The sequence below is a fragment of the Drosophila willistoni genome (genome assembly GCF_018902025.1).
Source record: "Drosophila willistoni isolate 14030-0811.24 chromosome XL unlocalized genomic scaffold, UCI_dwil_1.1 Seg141, whole genome shotgun sequence".
Taxonomy (NCBI): domain Eukaryota; kingdom Metazoa; phylum Arthropoda; class Insecta; order Diptera; family Drosophilidae; genus Drosophila; species Drosophila willistoni.
Genome location: NW_025814052.1, coordinates 10,650,564 through 10,676,423, shown reverse-complemented (window position 1 = coordinate 10,676,423; position 25,860 = coordinate 10,650,564). Strand labels below are relative to the sequence as shown.

Below are 25,860 nucleotides of genomic sequence, written 5' to 3'. Positions count from 1 at the left end.
AAAGTTTGACACTCATTAGAGCACTTTACGACGCTGCTAAATTGACATCTTTTGAAGCAGAGATCAGAGACAAATGATTTTCCACACGCGGTCAACTATTTTTTTGTTTTGTGGCACAGAACTGCAAACTTAATATATATAGGCCACATATAAAGCACACAACAAATCACATTAAAAAAACAAGTATGTTTTATTTTTTTTCGTTCTTCTCCTTCTTCCGCTGAAGGAAAGATGTTATTTCCTTCTCAAAAAACGTACACTAGGAATTATATTGGTTTCCCGGCTTATGCCTTAAGAGCATATTTACGCTGTGGGTAGATGGAACGCTTGCGGATCTCCTTAAGGGTCTTGCGGTTAGCGTCACGCGGAGACAGAGCCTTGCGGATGGCGCGGGTCTTCTTTCTGCGCAGATCCAGGGGCTTGTACTTCTTGTTCTTGAACACCTTACGCAGATTCTCCTTCTGCTTCTGGTGCATAACAATGTAGACGCGAGCAATGGCCTTTCGCACAACACGGCTGCAAGTTAAATTAATAAAATTAACAACATTCTCGCCAGTGATTGAAAGGCGGCAATAGGCCGCCGCGTATACTTACATCTTGGAGAGCTTGGATGGAGCACCTCCGGTCACCTTAGCCACACGCAAGCTAAGCAGCTCAGTTTTGAGCTCATCCAATTGCTTGGAGAGCTCCTTCTTGTCCTTGGTTCTTAATTCGGAGCACTTAACCTTAACCTGTGTTTTGATAGATAACAAAAGTTTGTATTAGTTTTGGTCAAACATAAATAGCATATAAATAACACATTTAACAAAAAATATCCACTATTTGGCAAAGGTTTCACACATTTTGTTGTTGTTTCCAAAGCGGATGGCTATTATTTTCACAAATTAAATTTCACGCAAATTTTGGTACCAACCATTTTTCTCGGGTGTCACGTCAAAAAAGAAAGAATGAAGAAGAACTAGTTGATGTCAATAAAATTCCGATATCGACACTGACAGCCGTTCAAGAGTTATCGAACTAGTTCGGTTTTTGATTTGCTTATGTCAAATTTAAATATTTCTTGAAATCGCGCTATATGAAATTGAAAAAGATAGCCCCGATATTAACAATAATAAATGCATAAAAACTTAAAATTTAATTTCATAGAAAATACGTTATGGTAATATAATTTTTTTTTGTTTTGATTTAAACAATTACATGGTTTATACTTTAATTGCTACTTGAATATCTAGTGAATGTTTGCTTACCATTCATATTTGAAATCGTGACAATTGGTTCAATCAAGAAATACTAAAAAATGAACTCAAAAACCAATCGGAATCAGTTGACGGAAATGTAAACAAAACTATCAGGTGGCAACCTTACCCACACACATACATACCAATGCTCCATATTAATAATATTCCGCAACTTGCTTAAAACAATAGGAAATGATTAAACATAATTGCTGTAAATTGGCATAAAGAGTAGACAAATTGAATTAAACAATGGCAGATAGAGCTATCAAGTTGCTGGTCATTGGCGAAAGTGGCGTGGGCAAGTCCAGGCAAGTGATGTTTTATTTACAATCAATTTGTCATTAACAATTTGCTGCGTATATTCCTCACACGCACACACACACACACGTAACACATATAAATATGTACAATTTACTTGACTTTTGAAGTTTTGCATCATTCTATTTTTCAAAAATAGCCTCATACGTCGATTTGTCGAGAACAAGTTCGATGAGAATCATGACGTCACAATTGGAATGGACTTTAAAAGCAAAGTCATGAACGTGGATGGAATTGACTATAAGGTTGCACTTTGGGACACAGCTGGAGCAGAGAGATTTCGCAGTCTTACGCCCAGCTTCTATCGCAAAGCCTTGGGCGCCATTCTAGTATATGATATAACAAATCGTGACACATTGGTTAAACTGGAAGCCTGGCTGGCCGAATTGGATAGCTACAGTGATAATCCCAATATAGCTATTATTGTGGTCGGCAATAAGATAGATCAGGATCGTGTGGTCGATCGTCAGGAGGGACGTAACTTTGCCCGTAAACATCGAGCCCTCTTTATTGAGACATCTGCCCGTTGTGATCAGTTTGTCAGCGATGTGTTCAAGGAAATAGTCGAGAAGGTGTGTGTTCCCGTTTTATGTACATATATAACTACTTTAATATCTCTCTTTTTTAGATTGTTTCATCCGAATATTTTGACAATGGACAAATGAATCCCAATGGCATGGAAATCGGCAGCAACGATTCGGATCTGGATGGAAATGCATCAACATGTTATTGTTGATGCTCTTTCGTTTCTCGTCTTTTTTCTATTGTTCTGTCTATCATGTATTTATTCATTGAATTCATTGTTTTAATATCATTAGCATTAAAATTCAATTTCAAAACTCTAAATCTCTTGTACACGGTCTAAGGCTGCCAGTTACCACCCTTTAAATATATTTAATGTAAATATAAAACGATACAATATGATATAATCTAAACATATTTTTGAAATGGTTTTTGGAGAGAGATCTAAACCAAAACGAAAATTTGTTGTTTTCCGAATTTCATTAGACGAAAATGCAGTTTTATTTTCAGTTTTCAGTTGTTTTTTTTTTGTTTTTTTTTTTGGGGAGAATCTCGAATTTTTTAATCAGCGCTAAATTTTAATACAAAAAAAAAAAAAAAAGAGATACACGTACATTAAAAAGCCACCAAAGGGCTTAAGTCTAACTTCGGCAATGGCCGTGGTTTTTATACGCTTGCAAATTGACACAGAAGATTTTAAATTAACAAATTGAGCAAATTATTGCACCTAGCATCATTATTTAGAGACGGAGCGACAGAACGTTGGTCGAATAATAAAAATATATATACATATATATATGTTCGATAAATTTGCTTTCTTCTGAACTGATTCTTGTTTTTTTCTTTTCTTTTTTGCAAGTGTATTACGACAAAAAAAAAAAAAAACAAAAGTATACATTTCAAAGGATAAAGATACAATGAATTTAAGGACTAACGTCTACCTCTTTTTGTGAGTGTGTGTGTGTGTGTATATATATTTACAAGTTAGATGATTGCTAAACTCTAACAAAATGTGAATCCAGTGAGAAATGATTGGCAGGAGCGCAGCAAAAGAAACAAAGCTCGGCATTTTTGATCTAGAGTTATCCTTCTTATTTTTCGGTTTTTAAGATTTAGTTTTGTCAGTTTTTTGTGGTGCACGCCCCTCTTTTTTTTATGTACACATTGTGATAATCGTATGGATGTTGTATATATATATATATATATATATATATATATATATATAGTTTTTTTTCATTTTCATATGGTTTCTAGGTAAATTTCTTAATAAAGTAAACTTAAAATCTATGCAACGTTTCATCTCTCTGCTCTCGTATGCCACCGCCGCCATTATCATTATCCTGCGTCAGGATACGTCTCCAGCTCATCATCTATTTGCCCGCAATGCCACTCTTTTTGGCATCCAATTCGTATATGAGCAGTCGCCACATTTTAACCACAAATACCTCTGCTTCCTCATCCAGCACCTACCGAAACAAAACCAAATAAATATTAGAATAGAGTGAGAGACAGAGAGAAAGAGAGAGAGGGAAACTCACCATTTGGACATCGTCTAATATGCTTTGGGGCGGACTACCGGCCAATACCTTGGAGCATATAAAATCCACTAACGTTGGCTCTGGCTCACCGATATATTCAATGATTTTTTTATTTATCCATGGACGTATTTTCCGTTCCATTAGGCCACTGTCAATCTCATTGCGATCGAGCTTATAATTGAATAGCTCATCCTTTTGTGTGGGTATCCTGTCAATAATGCTTTTAATATGCCGCCGTTTCTCATCGTGCACCTTGGCACCATTCTCATCTTTTTTGGTATTTGCAGTTGCACAAGCATCTCCACTTGTTGCTGATCCACCACCAGCTCCTCCTCCTCCACCACCATCGCCGCTCTTACCATGTTTGCCATGCTGTTGTTTGTTGTTGCTACTGCTGCTGTTGTTATTGTTGTTGTTATTATTATTATGATTTTTGCCATTCCCACTGCCCGATGACGTTGAACCAGAATTACCACCTTGGGCTATCTTTTGGCTAACAGCAGCAGCAGCAGCTGTTGCCGCTGATACAGCGGAACTTTGACGATCCGCAGATGAAATGTTGCCGCCGCTGCTGCTATTGATTGTGCCACCGCCGCCACCACTTGCTCCTCCAGTGGCACCTTGGCCAGATGGTGTACTATTGCTCATGTTATCATCGTAGTCTGCAATTAGATTGAGAAAAATGAGATGAATCCTCAATACACAACGAGTAGTAGGCTTATTCTATGGAATGGAATCCGAAATGAATCATTTTTGAACAAAATTCAGCATCTATTTGAACTAATCTTCAAATAAAGTTGATGCATTTTCTTACCTAATGGTACCAGTTTACGCTTTTTGGGATTGATATTCTCATCATTGTCATCGTCGTTGACAAAAACGCCGGTGGCCTCGATTTTCTTCTTTTTGAGATTGTTGCCCAACGTTAAGGATATCAATGGCATGGTCATGGGTGGAGTTGCTGCCATTGTGCCATCATTATTACTCTCCGCACCCACATCCATTGCACTTTGTTGTTGTTGTTGTTGCTGCTGCTGTTGCTGCTGCGTGGGTGTGTGTATGTTGGCCAATGAATCCCTCGACTCACTATTCTGTCGACTAAGACTATTCTGATGCCAGTGATGATGATGATGATGTGATTTATCATTGCTCTTGGCTACCGTGTAACCACTTGCATTGGATGCTGTATCGGCAATGGAGCCACCACCACCACCGCCACCATCGTGATCATCATTTGACATGGAATCATCGGATACAGTTGCATCTGGATTTGTTGTCTTGTTGCGTCGCTTCTCGCCACCTGCTGCAGGGGCAGCGGCGGCAGAGGCGTTTTGCGTTTGGCTTTGTGTCTGGGCTTGCGCTGAGCTTATTTGTGGTAGATCGGATTTACGCTGCACTGCCTCCAGATTGACATTGATGATGATGCGTGGCTCGTAGAGTTTTTCAATTTCGCGTCGCGCCTTCTCATATTCCTGCGTAGGATTCTCGAATTCGCCGTTAAATATTTTGTTCTTTAGCTCGGCCAATTCGTCGGCTTCCTTTTCGCGATCCTTGGAATCGGCATCGGCTTCTCGCACGCGTTCGGCTAAACGTTGCTGCAGCTCTCGTCCACGATAATATAGCGAATCATCACGTTCATCGTCGTAGTCCTCGACAAATTCCTTTAGACGTTTGGCATCCGTTTCACGTTCCTCCTGACGTAGCAGCTCCTTGAGCCGATACTGCGGGTGGGAAAATGGGATACATGTGAAAGTGGGAAACATTTTTGGAAAGATTTTTTTTATCGATGACTTACCTTCTCGTTCTCTTTAGCCCGGCGTTTCTCTCGAATCTCCCAATTGTTGAGACGCTCCTGATAGGCCGCCTCCTTTTCGCGCGCCTTCTTCTCAGCTTTTTTGCGTTCGCGCATCTCCTCCTCCATTTCCTTTTCGCGTCGTGTGTCTCTCACTGGCTTCAGAGTCTTTTCTTCCCGTTCGCGATCTCGTTCTCGCTCCCGTTCTCGTTCCCTTTCCCGTTCCCTTTCGCGCTCCCGTTCACGCTCACGCAACTCCAGGCGCTCTCTCTCCCGCTCCCGCATCTCCTGGCGCTCCCGTTCACGTTCTCGCTCGCGTTCCCGTTCACGCTCGCGATCCTTGTCCCGCATCTCACGGATTTCTCGTTCAGAAATGGCAGGCAAATCCTTGGAGCGTGACTTGGAACGGCGGCGGCGTGACTCTTTGGAATCGGGTCGCCTTTCAACGCTAACAATTGATGGCTCTTTACGGCTACTGCTACTACTACTTGTGGCGGTATGTCGTGCGGGTGGCGCCGACGCTTGAACAGGTGAGGTGGCTGAAACTGCTCCAGAGGGACCAGAGGATGTGGCCTCTTCAATGATTTCCACATCCTGACTTCTTTCCGCATCTGGTGGATTAGATTTGCTGGAGGAGCTGGTACTGGTGGTGCTGCTGCTGGCTTTACGTTGCTCTTCGCGCTGTTGCTTTTTGCGTTCCTTTTCCTTTTTCTCTTTTTCCTTCTCCTTTTCCAGCTCTTTACGATGCTCATCCGCTTCGGCTCGCTTCCGGAATTTACCAATCTCACTGCTAATCAGATTCCTTTTCTCTTCCTCTAAGGCATTATCGTTCAGTACCTTGATCTTCAGATCATCCTCGCGTCTCACCTTCTTGACACGCGTTCCAGACCCATACAGATCGCCACCCCGTTGTGTACCATCGAATCCTTCGAACTCATGCTTATGCTCTTCGAGAAGATCATGCATCTGGCTAATGGCATACTCGTCCTCAGTCTTCTCATCCAAGGTATTGGCGCCCTCGCCATTTTTGCACTCCTGTTCCTTGTAATCCTCAATCAGGACTTTGTTCTTGGCATCGACTTTGGCCACCAGCTTCTTCCCATCGATTTCCATCTCGCTGAGAAGGCGGACAGCTCGCATTGCCGCAATCGGGCCATCGAACTCGCAAAAGCCGAATGTGGAGACACGTTTCCAATTGATTACTACACCGCAGGAGGCCAGGATGCGTTTCAGAAGAGCCTCTGGCACACGTTCACTTATATTGCCCACAAAAACCGTGATAATGGGTCCACGAAATTGTGGCTGCGGCTCCGGCGGCCGATGATAAACTGTGGGCTGTGAACTGATGGTTGCCGAATTCCGAAAACTTCGTGGTGGATTACCCATCGACTGCATCATCTGCAACAAAAAAAAAAAAAAACAAATTGTCATTCCGGGAATTGATATTTGATGAAGTTGCTACTTACATGCGGAGGTGGAATCGAAGCATTCAAATACGGCGGCATTGGAGCACGCGGTGGATATGACATTTTCTAATTGTTGTCGTTTTGTCCGCTTTTTTGCCAAAAGAAATGAAATTTAAAGCCGACAAAACACACACAGCCACACGAAAGAGACGCACACACACACACACACACACGCACGCACACAGGGATACGCGTGCAAACGCCACAGGCACAGGGGGAGTGAGCGGAAGAGAAGTAGAGTGTGTGATGTGATATCTAGTTTGAAATCTTAATTCAATTGTTGATTGATTGATCAATTCGTTGGCTCAGTGATATATCCATAGACGCATACAACCCAAACTATTACACGTAAATTCGAAAGCAATTTTTTTCCTTCCTTTTTCACAATAGAGGTGGAGAAAACATCGATGGCACTATCGATGAATTTATATCGATAATATTTACAAGGCAATGGTGGCGCTAGTGACAAGCTGTAAAAATAGGGGTCAAAATAGGGGGCACAAATTATTGGGTGCTGCGAATTCGAATGCGGCGAATTTCAGTGTCGTAAATTTTTGGTGCGGAGGGACTTCTGTGGGGGTTCGGATTTAAACATATATAAGGTGCAACCGTTAAATACCTTTAATTTATATAACTAAGTTTATCAAGAGTTTTAATTGACAATAAGACATCTGAAAATTGCATTACCCACATTTGCTGTGGCATTAAAGGTGGCCAAATCAGTCAGTCTTCCAATATATATTGTTATTGTTAAAATGCGTGTCAGCAGTTTGCTTAGATTCCGGAGCACTTCGCTTCAGACAAGCATAGCGAAGCAGCAGCAGTATGTACCACAGCATAAACCTGCCGTCCAGGATGATATTAAACGACTCGAGGATTTCTTAATCTCCAAGCCGAACATCTTGGTCTTGTCTGGAGCTGGAATATCAACAGAATCGGGTATGGAATAAACTAATCTCCGACAAGGGAATATAGTAATCAAGAGGCTGACTTTTGTTACAGGAATCCCAGATTACAGATCAGAGGGTGTGGGTCTTTATGCCCGGACGAATCATAAGCCCATCCAGCATCTGGAATTCGTTAAATCCTCGAGTGTACGCAAACGCTATTGGGCCCGAAATTTTGTGGGCTGGCCCAATTTCTCGTCCACACAGCCGAATGCAACGCATCATGCCCTGGCCCGCTTTGAGCGAGAGATGCGCGTCCAGGCGGTGGTCACACAAAATGTCGATCGCCTGCACACCAAAGCGGGCAGCCGTAATATCGTAGAGCTCCATGGCAGCGGTTATGTAGTCAAATGTTTGTCCTGTGAATATCGCATCGATCGACACGAGTTTCAGACCATTTTGGCCACTCTGAATCCAGCCTTTAAGGATGCCCCCGATATGATACGACCCGATGGCGATGTGGAAATTCCTGTCGATTATATCGAAAATTTCCATATTCCCGAATGCCCGGAATGCGGTGGTAATCTTAAACCAGAAATTGTCTTCTTCGGCGATTGTGTGCCCCGGCCTCGACTGGACAAGATTGCCGAAATGGTCTATAACAGTGATGGTCTACTTGTGCTCGGCTCCAGTCTATTGGTCTTCTCCGGCTATCGCATGGTTCTGCAAATGAAGGACTTGAAATTACCCGTTGCCATTGTCAATATTGGTGATACGCGAGCAGATCATTTGGCTGACATTAAAATCTCGGCCAAATGTGGCGATGTGATACCAAAACTCTTTGATTTTCGTAAAACGAATCCCTTATAATTAAGTTCTTGTTGAGTGGTTATTAAATATTAGATATGTGATTTATTTATTCTCTAATTGAATTGATTTATTGAGTCAATAGCGAAATGGATTCCGGTTCTAAATCTTGAAACCAAATGTCCTCGTCGCGTAGTTGCAATTGCTCGAGTGCTTTCGCTGATTGATCCTTGATACGCTCATCATCATCTTTAAAGCGCAGCGTACAGGTTCCCGTACACTCATCTGTCAGATCATCAAATTGATAGATAACCAAATAGAAATATGGTTCATCTAAGCAATAAAAAGATTCTTTCAAGGCAAGCGGCGGACGCATAACATGTCGAGTATCCTGGACAATTTCACCATTAGGAGTCGATTTGGGTACTTCAATCGAGGGTGTACTTATCGCTTCAGACCTTTGGCTAGGTATTACAGTGACTTGACTGCATATGGTGGATACAGTATCATCGTCATCGGATACCACTGGCGAAACATCATCATCTGGCATGAGAATCTCGTTTTGGTTAGTTCCAGTCTTTGTCATAAAGAATGATGAATCAATTTTGGTATTTTTCGTGCCCACTTTGGAGCAACGATCACGTTTATCGTTTGTCATCAATTTCTTTTCTACATTTTCACAAGTTTCGCATTTAAAGCATTTAGCCTGCTTTTGATGCGGAGGAAGACACTTGAGATGGGCTGCTGTCGAGGCGCACAGCTTGCATGACACAATTTCCCAGGTGTTTCTATTGTAGTCGCGTCCCTTGGTGCAGATACAATCTGTCATTTGGCATGTCAAGTGCCTGGTATGGAGTTCTCTATAAGCATTGCGTTCTCTCTCCCATGTGGCGTCACGATCGGGTACAAAGATCGATTGCAAGCGTATTAGATCCCGAAATTTCTCATTGCGACACCAGATGCATCGCAGATAATACCCAGAGGATAGGGCATACCGGCGCATACAATTGCGATGGGCAAATCCCTTACGGCAGCAATCGCCATAGACAACACGATGCAAAGCAAATGCCAGGATCGGTTTATAGCATATGTTGCATATGGGCACCGGTTGGGGTGGATTCTTTATTAGTTCCTTCTGGTAATCATCAATGGGTCGGCATTCGCCACAATAACTTTGAAAGCCATGGCAAAACTCAGAGAGAACATGTTGCTCTATGCCACAGACCAAGTGAAAGCATTTCCCGCACTTGCAACAGTTGATGCTGGCTCCATTCTCCAGGCAGTAGACACACTTGCGTTGCTTGGCCGCAGCAATTTCTCTGCGTATATCCTTTAATAGAAAGCCCAGGATTCCGGCAGTATCACTACCGCGTTGATGCAGATTCGTCGATAGGAGCTGAGCGGGATTCGGCAAGACTATTAGAATTTGTGGTTAATTTAAAGACTTATCAATTACCAGGCAAAAATAGTGAACAGTAATATCCTGGTTTATCATCCATTCCCCGTACAACTGTTCATCCTCCCCCGTGTCGCTGCTTTTTCCACATATACTACAAGTTCGCATTTCCATTTTATGGAAAATTAACAATATTCAAAATCTGCTGTATAGTGTTGCAAAATATATCATTAAAAAACTATTGGATCAAAATAGCGGGAGCGGTAAAAAATAGTGGTTCAAAAAACTACCAGAAATCGAAAAAATACCAGAAAAACACTACTCGCACCTTTAGAACTATTACTCTCACCCTTAGGACTGTTTACTCGCACCCTTAGGACTTTTACTCGCACCCTGAAAAGACACAAAATTCCAGTTCCACGGTTTTCGGATTGCGAAAACAAGGATCAAAACAGAAATAAAAAAGTTTAGGATCAAAGGAGACACAAAATTAAAGGTCACAACAGAAATAGACTTAAACAATGGCGTACGATCTGAAAAAGGAGTCAGACGTAAAGGAGTACATAGACAAGCTGGGGGTAGAGTATCGATTTGGTTGTTACTCGGAAAAAAAGCCGGAAGGTATGTTCTAACGCCGCCAAAAGCAACAGATAACAACTGTCGTGTGGTTAATCATTTGTCATTGCAGCTTGCCACCTGCTCGGTGACTACCTAGAGGGTATCAAAAAGGACTTTGAGAAGGCCTCCAAGGTGTACAAATCGACATGTGATGATTATGGTTACGCAAAGTCGTGTTATAAGTATGGCAACTATAGCTTTCTAGGCAAGGGCAAGAGCGGCGGCAAGGGCGAGCCACGCGTGGCATATGAATACTATGAGAAGGGATGCAATCTAAACGATTCGGATGCCTGCCTGCATTCCGGCTTATTGCTGGTCTCCAGATCAATGCCCAAGGAGATTGACCGCAATGTTCCTAAGGTGAGTGCAAAAAAAAAAAAAAAAAACAAATTAATTTAAAAAAATGGGACACAATCAATCAATCGTCTTTTTATTTTATGCCTAGGGTGTGGAGTTTCTTACCAAAAGCTGTGACATGAACAACGCCACCGCATGTTTCTACTTGTCCGGAATGCATATTTCTGGAGTGCAAAAGAAACCTGAGGATACTGCGGCCATTAGCAGTAGCGGGAGTGCCATTAGCGGAGTCAATTCCACAACAACGGCATCAAAAACACCCAAGGAATCCGAATATATTGTGCTTAAGGACATGAAAAAGGCATTTCAATTTGCCCACAAGGCGTGCGAGTTGCGTAACATGTACGCCTGTGCGAATCTTAGCCAGATGTACGCCCGCGGCGATGGCATCGAGAAGAACGAAAAGGAGGCCGAACGGTATAAGAAACTGGCCCTGGAAATGCAAGAGGAGATTAAGAAGCAACAGGAGACGCTTGGCTTTCAGCAGGGAGTCGGCATGCCAAATTGAAGCCATCTAATATCAATTGTTATTTCGATCCTCGCCTTAGATCAATATTTTCGTCTTTCTTTTCTTTTCCATTTGCTTAAAACTTCTCTTTCAAGATTCGTTTTCAATTTCAATAATTGTATTTTCATTAGTTTTCTGTTTTTCTTTCTTTTTAGTGTGTATATAGACCATTTACCACCCGCCCCACTAATTATCTCCCGATCCCGCCCACACCCCTCTCTAACTATCAGACTCTCTCATTTAGAAGGGAGGGCTGAAAATATGCAAAATAAAATTCTTAGTTTTAATTGTTAAGTGTTAACAAAAGTCAGCAAATGAATGAATGCAAATCCCTATATAATTCCGTTGATACCTTAATTACAAATTACTTACAATATATAAAGAAATGGATACCTTAAAACAAATATAAAATAAACAATATAGGAATCCTTAGACCAAAGTTGGTACATCTAAAAATTAAATGTGTTATATTATTTTGCATTTTCTTTTATACAATTTGCAGTCGTTGAAATTTATGATTTTGGGGAAGATGAAAACATGTCCTGGGGATATTCTTGTCTAGAAGTCTGATTACAAGTCTTGACAAGTCTTTTTCTGGCTATGAAATCATACAACATTCTCAACTATTTACCACCTTCCCTTCTCTTCTCTCTCACTACAATCTGTGTCTATTTGGTGATTGTCAGATAAGCATTTTGACCTCTTGGTACATAGCCTGATAACTTCATTGAGAACTAATGTCACGTACATACATTTGTATATATGTATGTAGATATCTTGTCTTGTTCATCTTGTTGTCATATTTGTTAGATTTTTAATTGTTGTTAAATTAAATATGTGTCGAGTAAATTGTTTTACATTTATACTAAATGACTAATGATAGGCATATGGTAGACATGCATTTTGTTAAGATGTTTGAATTGTGGGTAAACTGAGAAATTTCTAAAATCTGAAAAATGAAATGGGCGTGGGGGGGGTGTAGAATATTTTTTTGTACACCTGTACGACTTTTAATATTAGTCTAATTATAAAATATAATAAATTGATTACTTGTTTTAGCCAGCTTTACATGTTTACCAACTTAATTAAATTAGACCCACTTGATATGTAGGGGAGAGTTAGTTATGACCCGGATTTTCAAAAAACCTCGAAAATTTTTCTTCAGTTCCGGAAAATTTAAAATTAAGAAGTTTAACATTTAAATATTAACCAAACGCAACTTTTTTCCAAAGAATGTATGTTTATTTCAGTTACTCAAAAAATAATATATAATAATACCGTAAGAGTACTTGAATAACATGCCTATTAAGTGTTAAACATGTGTTTTTCTAATTTTTGAAATTTTTTTTTTTTTTTTCAATAGGCAAATTTTTACGTACAACACGTCGTATGCGTTACGAAAAAAAAAACCCAATAAACTTAAAGAATGCTTTAATTGAGTTTTAAGGATTGAATTTAACATTGAGCATTGAGAATATTGAGTGTTGATAGTTATTGAAAGCTATTCCAATTCATTTCATATAAAGTATCACTGTGTCGGTGTAGTAAATTTGTTAGTTTTTATTGAATTTCTTTTAGGCACGACAAGGTGCCAGAGGCAACTGGCCAATATACATTAGCCAATTCTCCCAATATGTGGGCATTAAATGGCACGAGTCTAAGCCAAATGCTAATTAGTTGATCGCTCTACCATGACTTGACCTCTGCCTAACTTGGAGTATCAACTTAAATCGATCAAATCCAAATAATACAAAAATAAAAAAAGAAAAACTAAAAAGGAAAACTATAGAGATAATATATAATGAAAAGTGTACCCCTCCCACACATACCTAAGCAACCAGCCACCCACCCACCTATACACACACACACACACACATCATACACATATACATAGAATCTCTCTCTGGTGTGGCATGCAATCGGCTTTTGTGTGAATGTTTGTATTAGGCACATAGTCTATAGTCTAGTTAAAAGTCATACAAATATATCTACATACATATATGTATGTATGTATATATGTAGATACGTATGTACATTTATCGTCTATATATATATATATATACTATATACCACAATACTCGCATTGTCGCCAGTGTATGTACATATATATATAGAGGATGGTACCTATATACAACTGCAAATGTTGCTCTATAGAATAAAAAGCCAACCAAACAGAAAAAAACCAAAAATAAATAAAACGACAAAAAAATCAAGCTCAGCTCTCATGTGTTCTACGGTTTTGGACCTAAAGCGCTCCAAACCCCGAATCAGAATTATCAGTTTAACGTCAACGTCGGCGGCAACAAGACAATACCAAAAACAAAAAAAAAAAAAAACAAAAATAATAATACAAGAAATACAGCAACAAACAACACAACAAATTTAATAAAACCAAAAGAAAATCTATTAAAGAAACTAAAAAAAAAAAAAAAAAAAAAAAAAAAAACTCCCCGCCCCCAAACAAATTTCATTAAATGTTAATATATTTAATAAGAAATTAAGAAAAAAAAACCAAAACCGAAAAAAACAAAAGCAAAGAAAGCGCCAAATTTGTTGACAAGTGAAAAAAAGTCATCGTGGTCGGGTCAAAAGTCGGTTAACAAGAAGAAGCTTCGGCATTTTTTATTTTTTTTTTTTTTTAAATCATTTTTTTCAATTTTTTTTTTTTTGGTTTTTTTTTTTATGTTAGTTGTTATTTTTATTTTATATGATTGCCCCTTGATTTATGCCTTAAGATGCATTAAGTGAGACATCAACTCGGCTCGGACAAGTGTTTGTGTGTGAGTGTGCGCGCGTGTGTATTAGTGTATGTGGGCGTGTGTGTGTGGGTGTGCGTGTGACTCGTTGTCGTCGATTTGATCGTCGTCTTCGTCGTGATCGTGTCACTGTGGATACATCTCCAGTAAATCCCACAATTGAAATCCATGTATTATGTATGTACATATATTTGTCCCGCTCTTTAAATCTACCGCGCGCGCATCTCTCTCTCTGTGTATGTGTGTGTGTGTGTGTGTGTGTGTGTGACTAAGTGAGGCTAAGCCGCCACCGTTACCGTTACTGTCGTTTTCGCCGCTTTTGCCGCTTGCCTTAGAAGAAGGAATGAAAAAAAACGAACCGAAATCAACACCATATTGAAGTGGGATCTGCCCGCAACGGTGAAGGGAGAGAGAGAGAGAGACAGAGCAGGAGAGGCAAGCAGGCGCTTGTGTGTGCTGGAGGAAGTGTGTGGACGGACACACTGAGATTTGAGATATTTCTTTCTTTTTTTTTTGTTGTTTTTGTTTTTTTTTTCGTGTGATCCGAGATTCTAGATTGAGATTGCGTTTCATATTAACGTCGCAGCGCAGTTTACGAGTGTCCATCACCACTACAACACCGTGCAGCAATGGAAGACTATTGGGGTCTTAGCAGCACTACGGGTACATAATCCAAAAAAAGAAATAATAATAATAACAACATCACATAATACAAAAAAAAAAAAAAACAAATTATAATAAGAAAAAGCAAAAAGCAAAAAAAAAAAAAAAACACCTCATAAACTAGCTAACATAACCTATAAGTAACTTTAAGCTCAACTAGGCCTTGAGTTTTACCATTAAACAAAAAAAAAAAAGAAAAGAAGAATCAGCAACTAAATCAATTTAAATTTAATGAACAAAAAAAACCTTAATTTTTTGTAATAAAATTTCATACATTTTTTTTTTTCTGTTTGAAGTAGAATTAACCAAGTAATTAAGGTTATAAAGTTGAGATGTAAAGCCATAAAATGCTGTGCGTGTTCCATTTAATATTTTAAAATTGTGCTTTAATTAGTGACGTCATGCATATACATACATACCATATAGATATATGTATGTATATGTAGCTATACATATAGCTTAAGATGTTATCGTTGTCGTCTGGAATAGATCTTTCTATTTGGTATCTCGCCCCCCTTTGGCTCAATTTCTTATACGAAAACATTATACAAAATATATATATGTATATATATATATGTGAGTGTTTGTGTGTGTATGTGTGTGTGTGTGTGTGTGTGAGTGTGTGTGTATGGACCTCTTCATCTCTGTACTTGTGTGTGCGCGTAAACTAAAGTATATGGATCAATTGTCTAAATTGGCTCATTAAGTGAAACTTAATGACATTTACTATGCACAACAACAACAACAACAACAGCAATAAATACAGCAACAACAACAACAACAACAACAATGCCGCTCTTCTTGTTTGTTGTTGTTGTTGTGCTTATTTGTTCAGTTAGTTCTTTCCATCAATTTTTTGTTTTTTTATTCTCGTCTTTTTTTTTTCATGCAAAATTGTAATTTTTCTAGATGACTTCATTTGTACAATGCGGCTTGTTGTTGTTGCTGTTGTGTGTGTGTGTTTGTTTTTTCAAAACTCAATTTATTGAATTTGATGATGTTCAAATCAAATTGAAATAAACAAAGTTTTAAGCTTAACAAAAAACATTTCATCAAAATTCAATAGAAATTGCTAAGCAAATCAAGCGTTAAAATCTAAATAGACCAAAAAAAAAAAAACAAACTAAAATAAAGCCAAGATCAAAGCAGACAAATCCAAAAGCTGTCAAAATAAATTAATTGAAAATTTAACTAATTAAAGCTTAAAGAAATTTTCTATATATATATATATTTCGAACTGTTTGTATATATCTAAATTAAACATTTATTATTATATTTTAGTTTCATCTCAAATTTAGGTATTATTCTTTAGGTACACATAAACTTGCAACTTGAACAAATAATAGATTAGCCAAGTAAGTCTAACTTACTACAATGATATATACACACACACACACTCATCAAACGCGCGCACACACACACACACACACACACACACACACACAGATAGATGCGCCAGATGCGGATCTGAATACTGAGAGATATACAAGCTGAACCAAACTGAGCCGAGATTTACTTAAACGGTATACAAAAGTCATATTAAAACGCATTGTGGCGTTGATTTTGCTTACTTTATATACAAAAAAAAAAAAAAGAAAATGTATATGTACATAAATAATAGTAAATAAAGCAATATATACATATGTATATACCATACCATATATAGTCAATAGATCTGTCGACATATTTCAGAAGCTTTGCAGAAGAGAAATCAAAGTAAAAACATATAAACCTCAAGGCGTATACGTGTTATTGATATATATATTGTATATATATTCTGATATTTCTACTGGTAGTTGCAGAATAAAAGTCTTTTATACAAGAGTTTCAACAATGCACAACAAGGCGTATACGTAATATCACTATTATTTTTACTATAATGCCCCAATGCTTGGCAAAAATGAGTTATCTAGCAAGTACCGTTAATTAGAGAGAGTTATACTTTTGAATAGCAGACAAACATTTATCAACAAATGTCCGAAACCGATATTTACTATATGCATCATTGATTTTAATTGCTTAAACATTACCTGGAATTCTATTACTAATTCGAATTCTTTTCTTTTTTTATTTTTTTCATTATACCCTATCTGTTTCTGTTGTCTCTGAGTTTGTAAAGTGCTTTGGACGATGCCGAAATCGCCACAATCAGATAGATCATATCATGACATATAGATATATATATGTAAATAAGAGAGAGGAGATGTCAAACGAAATGGATTGCTAATGCTAAAAATAGTTTCATAGTTCGTTCTTTCAATTTCCACCTGATAGGCCATTTTGACATAAAGAACGTAGAGAATGATTAACAACTACTTAAGACTTAAGTTGACAGGATATGCAACTGACTAAGCTATAGCCATATACTGATATACATACATATGTATGTATGTACCTATATATATACATATACATATATGTATATGTATATGTATAAAAAAGTCACAATCTACAGACAATTGTAAAAGTTTTACTGTTTATGCGTTTGTCATTCAATTGAAGTGAATTTAATTTACTTTACCGTGATTGAATTTCATGTTTTCTTCTTCTTTTTCTGTTATCCATGGTAAATTTATTATCATTAACAGCGGCAACCGATGCCCTGCAACTGCAGTTTGCAGCTTCTGGTCGAGCTCCAGCTCCAGCTTCACCTCCAGCTCCAGCCCGTAAATGTTGATTAAGGCATTATGCGGGCTGGTCTGTTGGTCAACAAGAAAATGTGTGTTTGACTCAATTGACCCCCCCGTAAAGGGTGTCAGAGTGAGTGAGAAAGAGAGAGAGAGATAGAGAGAGAGAGAGAAAGAGAGTGCATAAGATTGAAAGCGATCTGAGGCAAAAATGTGTGTGAAAGATCATCATAAGAAATATTTACTAACGACTTTGACCTCAATTGTTTTTCGAAATGTTATAAGATATTCAGATTCCACGCTTAAATATCGTACAAAAAATCCTCAAACAGAAAGGTTAATCTAATTAAAACATTTTATAACAACTTTTTCATGACACTTTAACACTTTCAGCCAACTCTTGGCATATCATATGTACATCTATCTGTGTATGTATTCCAGGGACGGATGAAGCAAAATAGAGGCCTAATATATTTACTATTGAACGATCATGCCCTTACCTAAATCCGGCTCTTTATATTTATCCTACTTTATTTTTTTTTTTTTTTGGAGTATGGAAGACCAAAGGCAAGAAATTTGCTGCCGCCTTAGCGCCAATTGAATGTTATTGCTATTGTTCTTTGCTCCATTTTTATTCTCATTTGTTATAATCGAATGGGACTTGGGGGGTGGAGGGAGGGCTGCCCTAGTCTGATCTGGATACTGGGTGACTGGGCGGCCTGGTTGACTGATCGTCTGACAATATTGATTGGGCTTCTGTTTTTAGAACAAACAGCATGCGTCGGTTATTTCAATCCAATTTGGATGACATCAAAAGCATCTTGTTTTATCCATTGTTTCCGGTTTCTAGCCTCTGCCCGACATCCTAAATTTGGATAGTTTGCTGATCGATAATCAAGTATATAGAAACCATTGTCATCATAGTCTCATAATCTCGTCATCGAAGGCAATTGCAAAGCAAACTTTGAAATATTTATTTACTCTTGATACCCAGCATGCCAAAAAAAACCAAAATCAATAAACATTAACTAAATCTGAAATAATTTATTAAATGTTCATTAGACAAATGGACAAATGGACATGAATATATTTCAAAGAACTTTAGTTTACAGGGTAACTAAATAGTCGTTTCTTAAAGTGTCTCTGCTTTTGCTTAAGATTGAATCGGCTACGGTCTTTGGGGGTATTTGTCCAGACTTGCGTCGGATCTTGCAGCACCGCTGGTTCAGTTCTTCAGCGGCGCTTGAGACTGACGCAAAAAGAAAAGCGCATAATTTCACTTATTTCTTTTGTTTTTTTTTTCTCATTTTTTTTTTTTGTGGCACATAGATAAATTTTGTATAAACTTGTGTGGCTATTATTAGAGAAAATTTTGTGTTTTTGAACGTAACGGAAAGATGAAAAGTGCGTATAACCAATTAATCTCAATTAGCTGATCACTCATCAATGATCAATGTGTGTGTGTGTGTGTGTGTGTGTGTGTGTGTGTGTGTGTGTGTAGTGTAGTGTGAATATCATAATTATAAAATTCAATTAGTTTGGTTTATTCTGTGTGTTAAATATCTTGCCCTTTTCATTAGTTTAACTCTAATTGAGATGACTCTGTTTTGTTTTCCCATTATTGGTTGAATGATTTTATAAATTTATAAATAACTCACATAAATATAGTTGAATTTTAATCGTTTTTGGATTCCTGATAAAAACCAATAATTCAACTCTCAACTATCTCAACTATCTAAACTCAAAAACCTTGCCAACTTTTGAAGCAGTTTTTGTATAAGTTGATAATATTTATTAGTTGTATTTTTTTTTTTTTTCATATAATGAGAGAAGACATTTCTCCTAAAAGGTTTCAAGTCGAAAAGTTTTAGCAACATGTGGAGAAAAATTCATTGATTTAACAGCTGTTATTGTTCCAACCAAATGTGCGAATAGAATAAAACATGTCCTTGAAGATTTAGACAGCTTAGAAAATCATTTTTCTTCTTTCCTTTCCTTAAGTTTAAAAGTAAGTCGAAATATGTTTAAAAGTATTGAGTTTAAATTACATGCTTTTAAGTTGCTTAGTAATCGTTGGTTTATTTAAATATATTGTCCCTTCCGCCATCTGTGAGCCTTCTCAAATAATAATTGCTACACGGGGACAAATATTTTTGTTTTTTACTGTCGTTCATTCTTTAGAATAGAAATTCTAAAGAAGTTTTACTTCACGTTGCGCTTTTTTCTTTACGCGGCGGTTTTAGGAATTCAAAATTTTGCCCCTTCATGTAGGCAATAGTTTGGAAAAGTATTGACTGTACCTTCTGTAAGCCTTGTATACATCGTATATAAACATAGAGAACCATTTTTTTTTGATCCCCAAGAAATTTCTACACTTGTATCAAAGGTGAACTCTGTACTAGTCTATTGTCTATTGCATACTACAAGGAGCAAATGCTCTCACAATTCTCCTATACCTGGCAGAAGTTACTTTAGTATTTAAAGTTTTTCAAATACTAAAAGATTCACACTGATAATATAAGTTCTTAACCTCTTTAGGATATTTAAGTCTTTAAGTTCTCTATATAGAGATATTAATAAGACTGGACCGTTTTTTTTTTTAATTAATATTATTATTCAAAATGATTTAGCTTAAGAACAAAAATTGTTTATGTACGCACATGTTAGTGAATATCGTGAATATGTGCGCCTAAAAGATGACAATCAAAATGATAACAATTTTTTCCATGTGATATTACAGATGCAAATTGTACTCTGCCCGCCATTGATGATTTCCCCAGAGATCTATTCTCGGAGGCGCAAAGACAGTCCGGTGCTGTTGTACTTCATGTTATAGCCAGTTTATATTTATTTGTAGCATTAGCAGTAGTATGTGATGAGTACTTTGTGCCAGCAGTTGAGAAAATATGTGCAGGTAATAACGATCGATTAAACTTCCTCTCTCTTTCGCTTATCCCTTTCTTTGTGTGATCCTTTTTTTTCGTAGCCCTCAACATGTCCAACGATGTGGCGGGGGCCACATTTATGGCTGCAGCCACATCGGCCCCCGAGTTGTTTGTCAATGTGATAGGCACATTTATCACAGAGGGTGACATCGGTGTTGGGACCATTGTGGGCTCGGCGGTTTTTAATATTTTGGCAGTGGCCGCCTGTTGCGGCATTGGAGCTGGAATGGTAAGTACCACCAAGATGAAGAGAAACACTCTCTGAATCCTAAAATTTGATTTTTATAGACCATACCATTGGATTGGTGGCCATTAACGCGAGACAGCATCGCCTATGGAGTAACTGTGGCCATACTCATCTGTGTGATGCATGACGAGCGTGTCGAGTGGTATGAGGCATTGATTTTGGTATCACTCTATGCTGTCTATTTGGCAGTTATGTATTTCGATAAATCCTTTCAAAAGTGCGCCAAAGGTAAACATTGGGTTTAGTGATGATGATGCTGGGCTTTATTGTATCATCATTTGATCAATTCTTTCACACAGGTGGCGTTAAACAGGCACGTTCTCGCAGTCGATCATCCAATTGCAGTATACACACAAAGAATAGCAATGAAAAGGATCCAGGTAAGAAAAGGATACGACATTTTTTTATTGTTATCTCTCCATTCATTTGGGCACTTTTTAGAGCTGGCCGATAATCGGATATGTCAGAATATGGCTACTATACAGTTGAATGGTGGTCTTAATAACGAACAAGTCAAAGTGACAACAGCAGTAACAGCAGCAACAACAACAACAACATCTTCACTAGCAGCAATCGCCGATGGCGGAGGAGGAGGAGGAGGTGACGGAGGTGGAGGCGCAATTCCATCTATATCCGCTTCAATTGACAATGCCGATGCTGAGGCACAGCAGCAAGCAACCGATGTCATCGCTATACCCGAACAACAGGAGGAGGGCTATTCCCTGCTTAAATATCCCAAGGACAAGAGTTGCTTTGCCCAGTTTACCTGGCTAATTATCTGGCCCATACATCTACTATTTCGCATAGCCATTCCCGATTGCAGGAAGGCCAAAAATAATAAAATCTTTCCATTGACCTTCATCATGTGCATTGTCTGGATTGGATCGCTGTCTTATGTCGTAGCGTGGATGATAACCATAATTGGTGAGTTCCCCCCAAATACTTTTCATTATCTTTCCGTCACATTTGACGTTTTGTTTTTGTTTTTCAAAGTGATAGCAGGAGAAAATTTAAATAAAATTTAGAACAAAAACGTCAACCCATTGCCCAAGTGGAAATTATTACTCGAAACACATGTCGTATACGTTATGCTGCATTACGTATCACCCCTCCTCTAATAGCACAGTGTGATAAAATTTTCTAAATTGTTTTGAGATTTAGGGGACTTTAAGGCAAACTATACAGTCAAGTCATCCACAAATATCCTTCCAGAAGTCAAAACTTAATGTTCGACAAGTTGATGTCGTATTTTCATATTTTTCTTTTAAATTTTATATGTGTCTAAACGTATTTTACCACGTGGTCCATAAGGGCAGAATTGATTGTTGGCTAGTTGCGGCGTGCTCGAGTGCTCGTGTGTTTGTAGAGTGAGCGAGATAGCATATATTATAAGGCACATTTGGTTTTCGAAATTTGAAATATTTGGTTCATCTGGTGCATGGTATACCCAAGTCGGCGAGTGGACTTACTTACTTCTTGGAATTTTAGTTCTCTTGCTCGACATTTTTGTCGTTAATGACATTTTAGGATTCGAAATCTAATCGGTGATCCTTTACAAAATGTGTTAAATAAGATTTTTCTTGTTGAATGCTTAGAATTTCTAAAATAGATATACATTGCATTATTATACTTTGAGGCTTAAAAACATTAATATCTTTGTTGTTTATGCAGGTGATACACTTAAGATACCCGATTCAGTGATGGGGATCACTTTCCTGGCCGCCGGCACAAGTGTTCCAGAGGCTGTATCCAGTGTGATTGTGGCGAAACGCGGTAGGTTTTCCTATGCATATCCTTGATTTTTTGTATGGCTCATTTACTGTTTGTTTTTTTTGTTCCAGGTCACGGATCGATGGGCATTTGCAATTCAATTGGATCGAATACATTCGATATACTCTTATGCCTTGGAGTGCCCTGGCTAATTAAGTCCGTTTACTTTCCCATACAGCCGGGACAGAATTATGTGGCCATCAATTCAGCCGGATTGGAATATTCGGCCATTACATTACTGTCCACGCTATTTCTGCTCTATCTGACATTCTCGACGAATAAGTTCAAGCTGGACAAAAAGGTGGGCACCGCGTGCCTGGTCATGTATTTGGTTTTCATGGTATTCGCCTCACTCATCGAGCTAAATGTGTTCTTCCGCGTCAATTTGCCCACCTGCGGACGATCATGAGTGCAATCGAAATGATAAATGGGAATGGACTCAAATCTCCACATAAAAACAAAACAAAAAAAACAATGTTCCAAAAAATTCAAATTTAGATTTGCATGCAATGAAATCAAAGAAAAAAAAAAACAAAAACAAAAAAAAAAACAAATCCATTAAAAAAATTCTCCAACAATTCCCAAAGAAAACAAAACAAAAAAAAAAACAACAACAAAAAATATCCACAAAAAAAAAAAAAAAACAAACAAAAAAATCTAAGTGCAGTCGTCGTTTTAATTAATTAATATGTATTTTCTGTTCTATCCTCTATCTACCTTGGTAGTTGAGTTACGTTATACGTTATGCTGTTATTGTAATAATACTTTTTTTTTATTACTATTATTATTATTATTATTATTACTATTACTATTATTAAAGTAGACTTTTTCCACGACATTCGGTCGCAGAAGCAGAAGCGCGGTGATCAAAAAGAAGACAAACCAAACAAACATCAACAAAACAAAACAAAAACCAAAAACCAAACCAAACAAATTCAATAATGTATTTATACGATTAATATATGAGATTTAACAAAAAGACACACACATACACCCAAAAAGGATGACTTACATGCGCCAGTATGATCCATTTCAAAAAGGATACAGGATCCATTGTTTCTTATGTTTCAGTATTGTTTCCAAGGAAATGCAGAGAATGGGCCATTGAAAGTTCGATAAGTGAGCCACTCGTTTTGTGATATCGATATTTATCGATATAAATTTCCCAAGCGGTATGCACATGTCATCGAAAGCGTATAATCATTTACAATTAACAAGTTAACGCTTGGGAATTCCTATGCTCGCTATAATTTTATGGACAAAGAAACATTTGTTTTTATACCCTTGCAGAGGGTATTATAAAATTGGTCAGATGTTTGTAACGCACAGAAGGAGACGTTTCCGACCCCATAAAGTATATAAGTATATTAATAGAAATATTTCTCATATAATATAAAAAATTTATACAATTCATTTCAGTTTGTACACGAAAATTCCTGAACAATAATGCATTAACAAATTTTAGGCATGATAAATGTATATATAGGATATTGCAGTAGCTTCTAATTACTTTGGACACGGAATGATGTTGCAGCACATATTTGTAGATATCAATCCGTCGTGTAGTGTCAAGTGTCAGCAATAGTGTGCATATTAATTTTTGTTTAATCCTCGCTTTAGGACATAAACTAATGTAATGCCCAAAACGACGGCGCCAATGGTCAGACCGATTCCTTTGCAACTGCAGGTAAATAGCGCAAAAAAATGTTGATAAAAATATTAGCAAAAATTATATATATGTATATATGTGTGTGTGTATATAGTGTTATGTATATATAGCTATTGAAAATTCGTAAGTAATCGAGTGGGTTAAGCAGAACACAACGGATTAGGGGAGATTGGTTAATGCAATATGCAACATTGTTTGGTTGCAGCAGGCTCATTACTAGCGTTGGTGGCATCAACTTGGTCAGTAATCGGGTCACTAGGTTTAAAGAAGAAGAAAAAAAAACCAAAAAGAAAGAATAATAACTGTGAGAGGGGAGGAAAAAACGAAAACTAAATAAACAGAACTCTCACAACACGTGCAGAAGGATAAACTATATACATATGTATGTATGTGTGTGTGTGTGCAGTGAGTATTGCATTATTGTTGGCAGGATATGCCAAGTGCTCGATTATATACAAATACATATACATATTAAAACATGCTGTAGGGTGTCGATAAATAATATCGAAGCTATACAATTTTTATTTTTGTAGATTATGTCTTGTAGTTGGTTTTCCATTGATTTGTGTATTTAGAATAATATCTAATAGAAAAGGCTGACTAGTAGTCTATAATTGAAGCCTCTTCCTGTTTTTCTTTAGCTTTTTTTTTTTAAATTTGTATATTTTATTTACAAACCCAATTTTTGTAGATTTTGCTAAAATTTTCAGCTTTTGTAGAACTTTACTTTGGTACTTGAAAAGGATTTGCAGCTAACGCTTATTTTTTGGCTTTGTTTTTGTAAAAATGTAAAAGCAAAGAGATTATGATTGTTAATGAATTTGTTGTTGAATGTTGAATTGTTCAAACAAAAATGACTGAAACAATTTGCTTTCAAGGTCATAATTGCTATATAAACATTTGCACAATTGATTAGATGATTGCGCGTGAAATTGTGAAATTAGTATTTCCCTAGTATAAACACTGGGGTCATGCGAAAGATCTAATATTAAATTTATGTACAACTGAAGCCAAAATGATGTATTATTAATGTAATCAACATTTTCAAGGTTGTTCTGAGATTCATCAAACATGCTTTTACCGATTTTGAATCTAAAACACGTTAACAGAATTGAGAACGGCCAAGGTTTTCATTCGAAATGAGATCATGCTGCTTGGATGAATTGATGTATGTATTGGTATGCTGTGATAAGATTATTATTAGTGCCATTGTCAGGGGGCTAGCGCCACATGAATCTCTCTCACCTAACTGGACATTTCTTTTTTCTATCGCTGGCTGCCAAATCGCCCAAGTAATATTTTACCATTATCTCTCTGAAATGAAATAATGGATTCATTAATAAACAATATCATAACATTGATTAATATTTCGTAAGCGAATAGGTCCCACCTGGCCTCAGAGCTGTGGCCAGCCATTAGAAACTCCCTTGTGCCGTCACGGCCAGCCACTTCGATTAGAGAGTCCTCACCACCAGGATGCTGTATTCAAAATGCAAATGACATAAATTTTCTTTTTTAAACGACATGTGATCGTTTTATCTAATTTATTTACCAACCTCATTCTGAAATTTCGTCACATCATACACTTTATCCTCAATGATAACCCACAAATCTTCGGGCTTGTTGTGTTCCTTAACGGTGGCTAAAGATATTTCTTTCTTGCTCATTTTTCTGATCTTTTTCGTTTAATTGTAGTTTAATGTGTGAGTTTGCTAACACTTTTAATGTTAAGACCG

At 37.5% G+C, this 25,860-nt stretch overlaps 8 protein-coding genes across 10 annotated transcripts; 4 read left to right on the top strand and 4 right to left on the bottom strand.

Annotated features, from left to right (window-relative positions):
• Nucleotides 1-166: 166 nt before the first annotated feature.
• On the bottom strand, nucleotides 167-986 carry LOC6641142 (60S ribosomal protein L35). Its single transcript, XM_023175194.2, has 3 exons — nucleotides 914-986; nucleotides 595-731; nucleotides 167-516 (listed from the first exon to the last, which is right to left on the bottom strand). Exons 1-3 carry the CDS (start codon nucleotides 914-916, stop codon nucleotides 285-287), a joined length of 372 nt encoding a protein of 123 aa, XP_023030962.2. The 5' UTR covers nucleotides 917-986; the 3' UTR covers nucleotides 167-284.
• A 377-nt stretch (nucleotides 987-1,363) lies between these two features.
• Nucleotides 1,364-2,491, top strand: LOC6641141 (ras-related protein Rab-18). The gene is made up of 3 exons (XM_002064032.4): nucleotides 1,364-1,546; nucleotides 1,696-2,128; nucleotides 2,185-2,491. The coding sequence occupies exons 1-3, from the start codon at nucleotides 1,488-1,490 to the stop codon at nucleotides 2,290-2,292; spliced, it is 600 nt and encodes a 199-aa protein (XP_002064068.1). The 5' UTR covers nucleotides 1,364-1,487; the 3' UTR covers nucleotides 2,293-2,491.
• A 655-nt stretch (nucleotides 2,492-3,146) lies between these two features.
• On the bottom strand, nucleotides 3,147-7,283 carry LOC6641140 (RNA-binding protein 25). The gene is made up of 5 exons (XM_023175193.2): nucleotides 6,875-7,283; nucleotides 5,412-6,806; nucleotides 4,431-5,337; nucleotides 3,617-4,278; nucleotides 3,147-3,544 (listed from the first exon to the last, which is right to left on the bottom strand). The coding sequence occupies exons 1-5, from the start codon at nucleotides 6,935-6,937 to the stop codon at nucleotides 3,449-3,451; spliced, it is 3,123 nt and encodes a 1,040-aa protein (XP_023030961.1). The 5' UTR covers nucleotides 6,938-7,283; the 3' UTR covers nucleotides 3,147-3,448.
• Nucleotides 7,284-7,409: 126 nt separating this feature from the next.
• On the top strand, nucleotides 7,410-8,676 carry LOC6641166 (NAD-dependent protein deacylase Sirt4). The gene is made up of 2 exons (XM_002064030.4): nucleotides 7,410-7,813; nucleotides 7,877-8,676. The coding sequence occupies exons 1-2, from the start codon at nucleotides 7,630-7,632 to the stop codon at nucleotides 8,629-8,631; spliced, it is 939 nt and encodes a 312-aa protein (XP_002064066.1). The 5' UTR covers nucleotides 7,410-7,629; the 3' UTR covers nucleotides 8,632-8,676.
• LOC6641165 (G2/M phase-specific E3 ubiquitin-protein ligase) lies at nucleotides 8,654-10,196 on the bottom strand. The gene is made up of 2 exons (XM_002064029.3): nucleotides 10,025-10,196; nucleotides 8,654-9,964 (listed from the first exon to the last, which is right to left on the bottom strand). Exons 1-2 carry the CDS (start codon nucleotides 10,136-10,138, stop codon nucleotides 8,699-8,701), a joined length of 1,380 nt encoding a protein of 459 aa, XP_002064065.1. The 5' UTR covers nucleotides 10,139-10,196; the 3' UTR covers nucleotides 8,654-8,698.
• A 136-nt stretch (nucleotides 10,197-10,332) lies between these two features.
• Nucleotides 10,333-11,903, top strand: LOC6641129 (cytochrome c oxidase assembly factor 7 homolog). Its single transcript, XM_002064028.4, has 3 exons — nucleotides 10,333-10,585; nucleotides 10,653-10,942; nucleotides 11,028-11,903. The coding sequence occupies exons 1-3, from the start codon at nucleotides 10,486-10,488 to the stop codon at nucleotides 11,445-11,447; spliced, it is 810 nt and encodes a 269-aa protein (XP_002064064.1). The 5' UTR covers nucleotides 10,333-10,485; the 3' UTR covers nucleotides 11,448-11,903.
• A 2,228-nt stretch (nucleotides 11,904-14,131) lies between these two features.
• On the top strand, nucleotides 14,132-22,957 carry LOC6641102 (sodium/potassium/calcium exchanger 4). The gene is made up of 8 exons (XM_002064027.4): nucleotides 14,132-14,866; nucleotides 20,234-20,407; nucleotides 20,480-20,667; nucleotides 20,727-20,913; nucleotides 20,985-21,065; nucleotides 21,127-21,609; nucleotides 22,357-22,458; nucleotides 22,527-22,957. The coding sequence occupies exons 1-8, from the start codon at nucleotides 14,833-14,835 to the stop codon at nucleotides 22,862-22,864; spliced, it is 1,587 nt and encodes a 528-aa protein (XP_002064063.1). The 5' UTR covers nucleotides 14,132-14,832; the 3' UTR covers nucleotides 22,865-22,957.
• Nucleotides 22,958-23,822: 865 nt separating this feature from the next.
• LOC6641101 (cytochrome b5) lies at nucleotides 23,823-25,860 on the bottom strand. 3 transcript variants are annotated; one of them, XM_002064026.4, is made up of 4 exons: nucleotides 25,681-25,856; nucleotides 25,515-25,603; nucleotides 25,370-25,438; nucleotides 23,823-24,136 (listed from the first exon to the last, which is right to left on the bottom strand). In XM_002064026.4, the coding sequence occupies exons 1-4, from the start codon at nucleotides 25,789-25,791 to the stop codon at nucleotides 24,049-24,051; spliced, it is 357 nt and encodes a 118-aa protein (XP_002064062.1). In that variant the 5' UTR covers nucleotides 25,792-25,856; the 3' UTR covers nucleotides 23,823-24,048. The 3 variants fall into 3 exon arrangements, with proteins under 3 accessions (XP_002064062.1, XP_015034091.1, XP_023031028.1); XM_015178605.3 differs by lacking the exon at nucleotides 23,823-24,136 and adding an exon at nucleotides 24,206-24,379 and having other exon boundaries at nucleotides 25,681-25,860; XM_023175260.2 differs by lacking the exon at nucleotides 23,823-24,136 and adding an exon at nucleotides 25,206-25,307 and having other exon boundaries at nucleotides 25,681-25,860.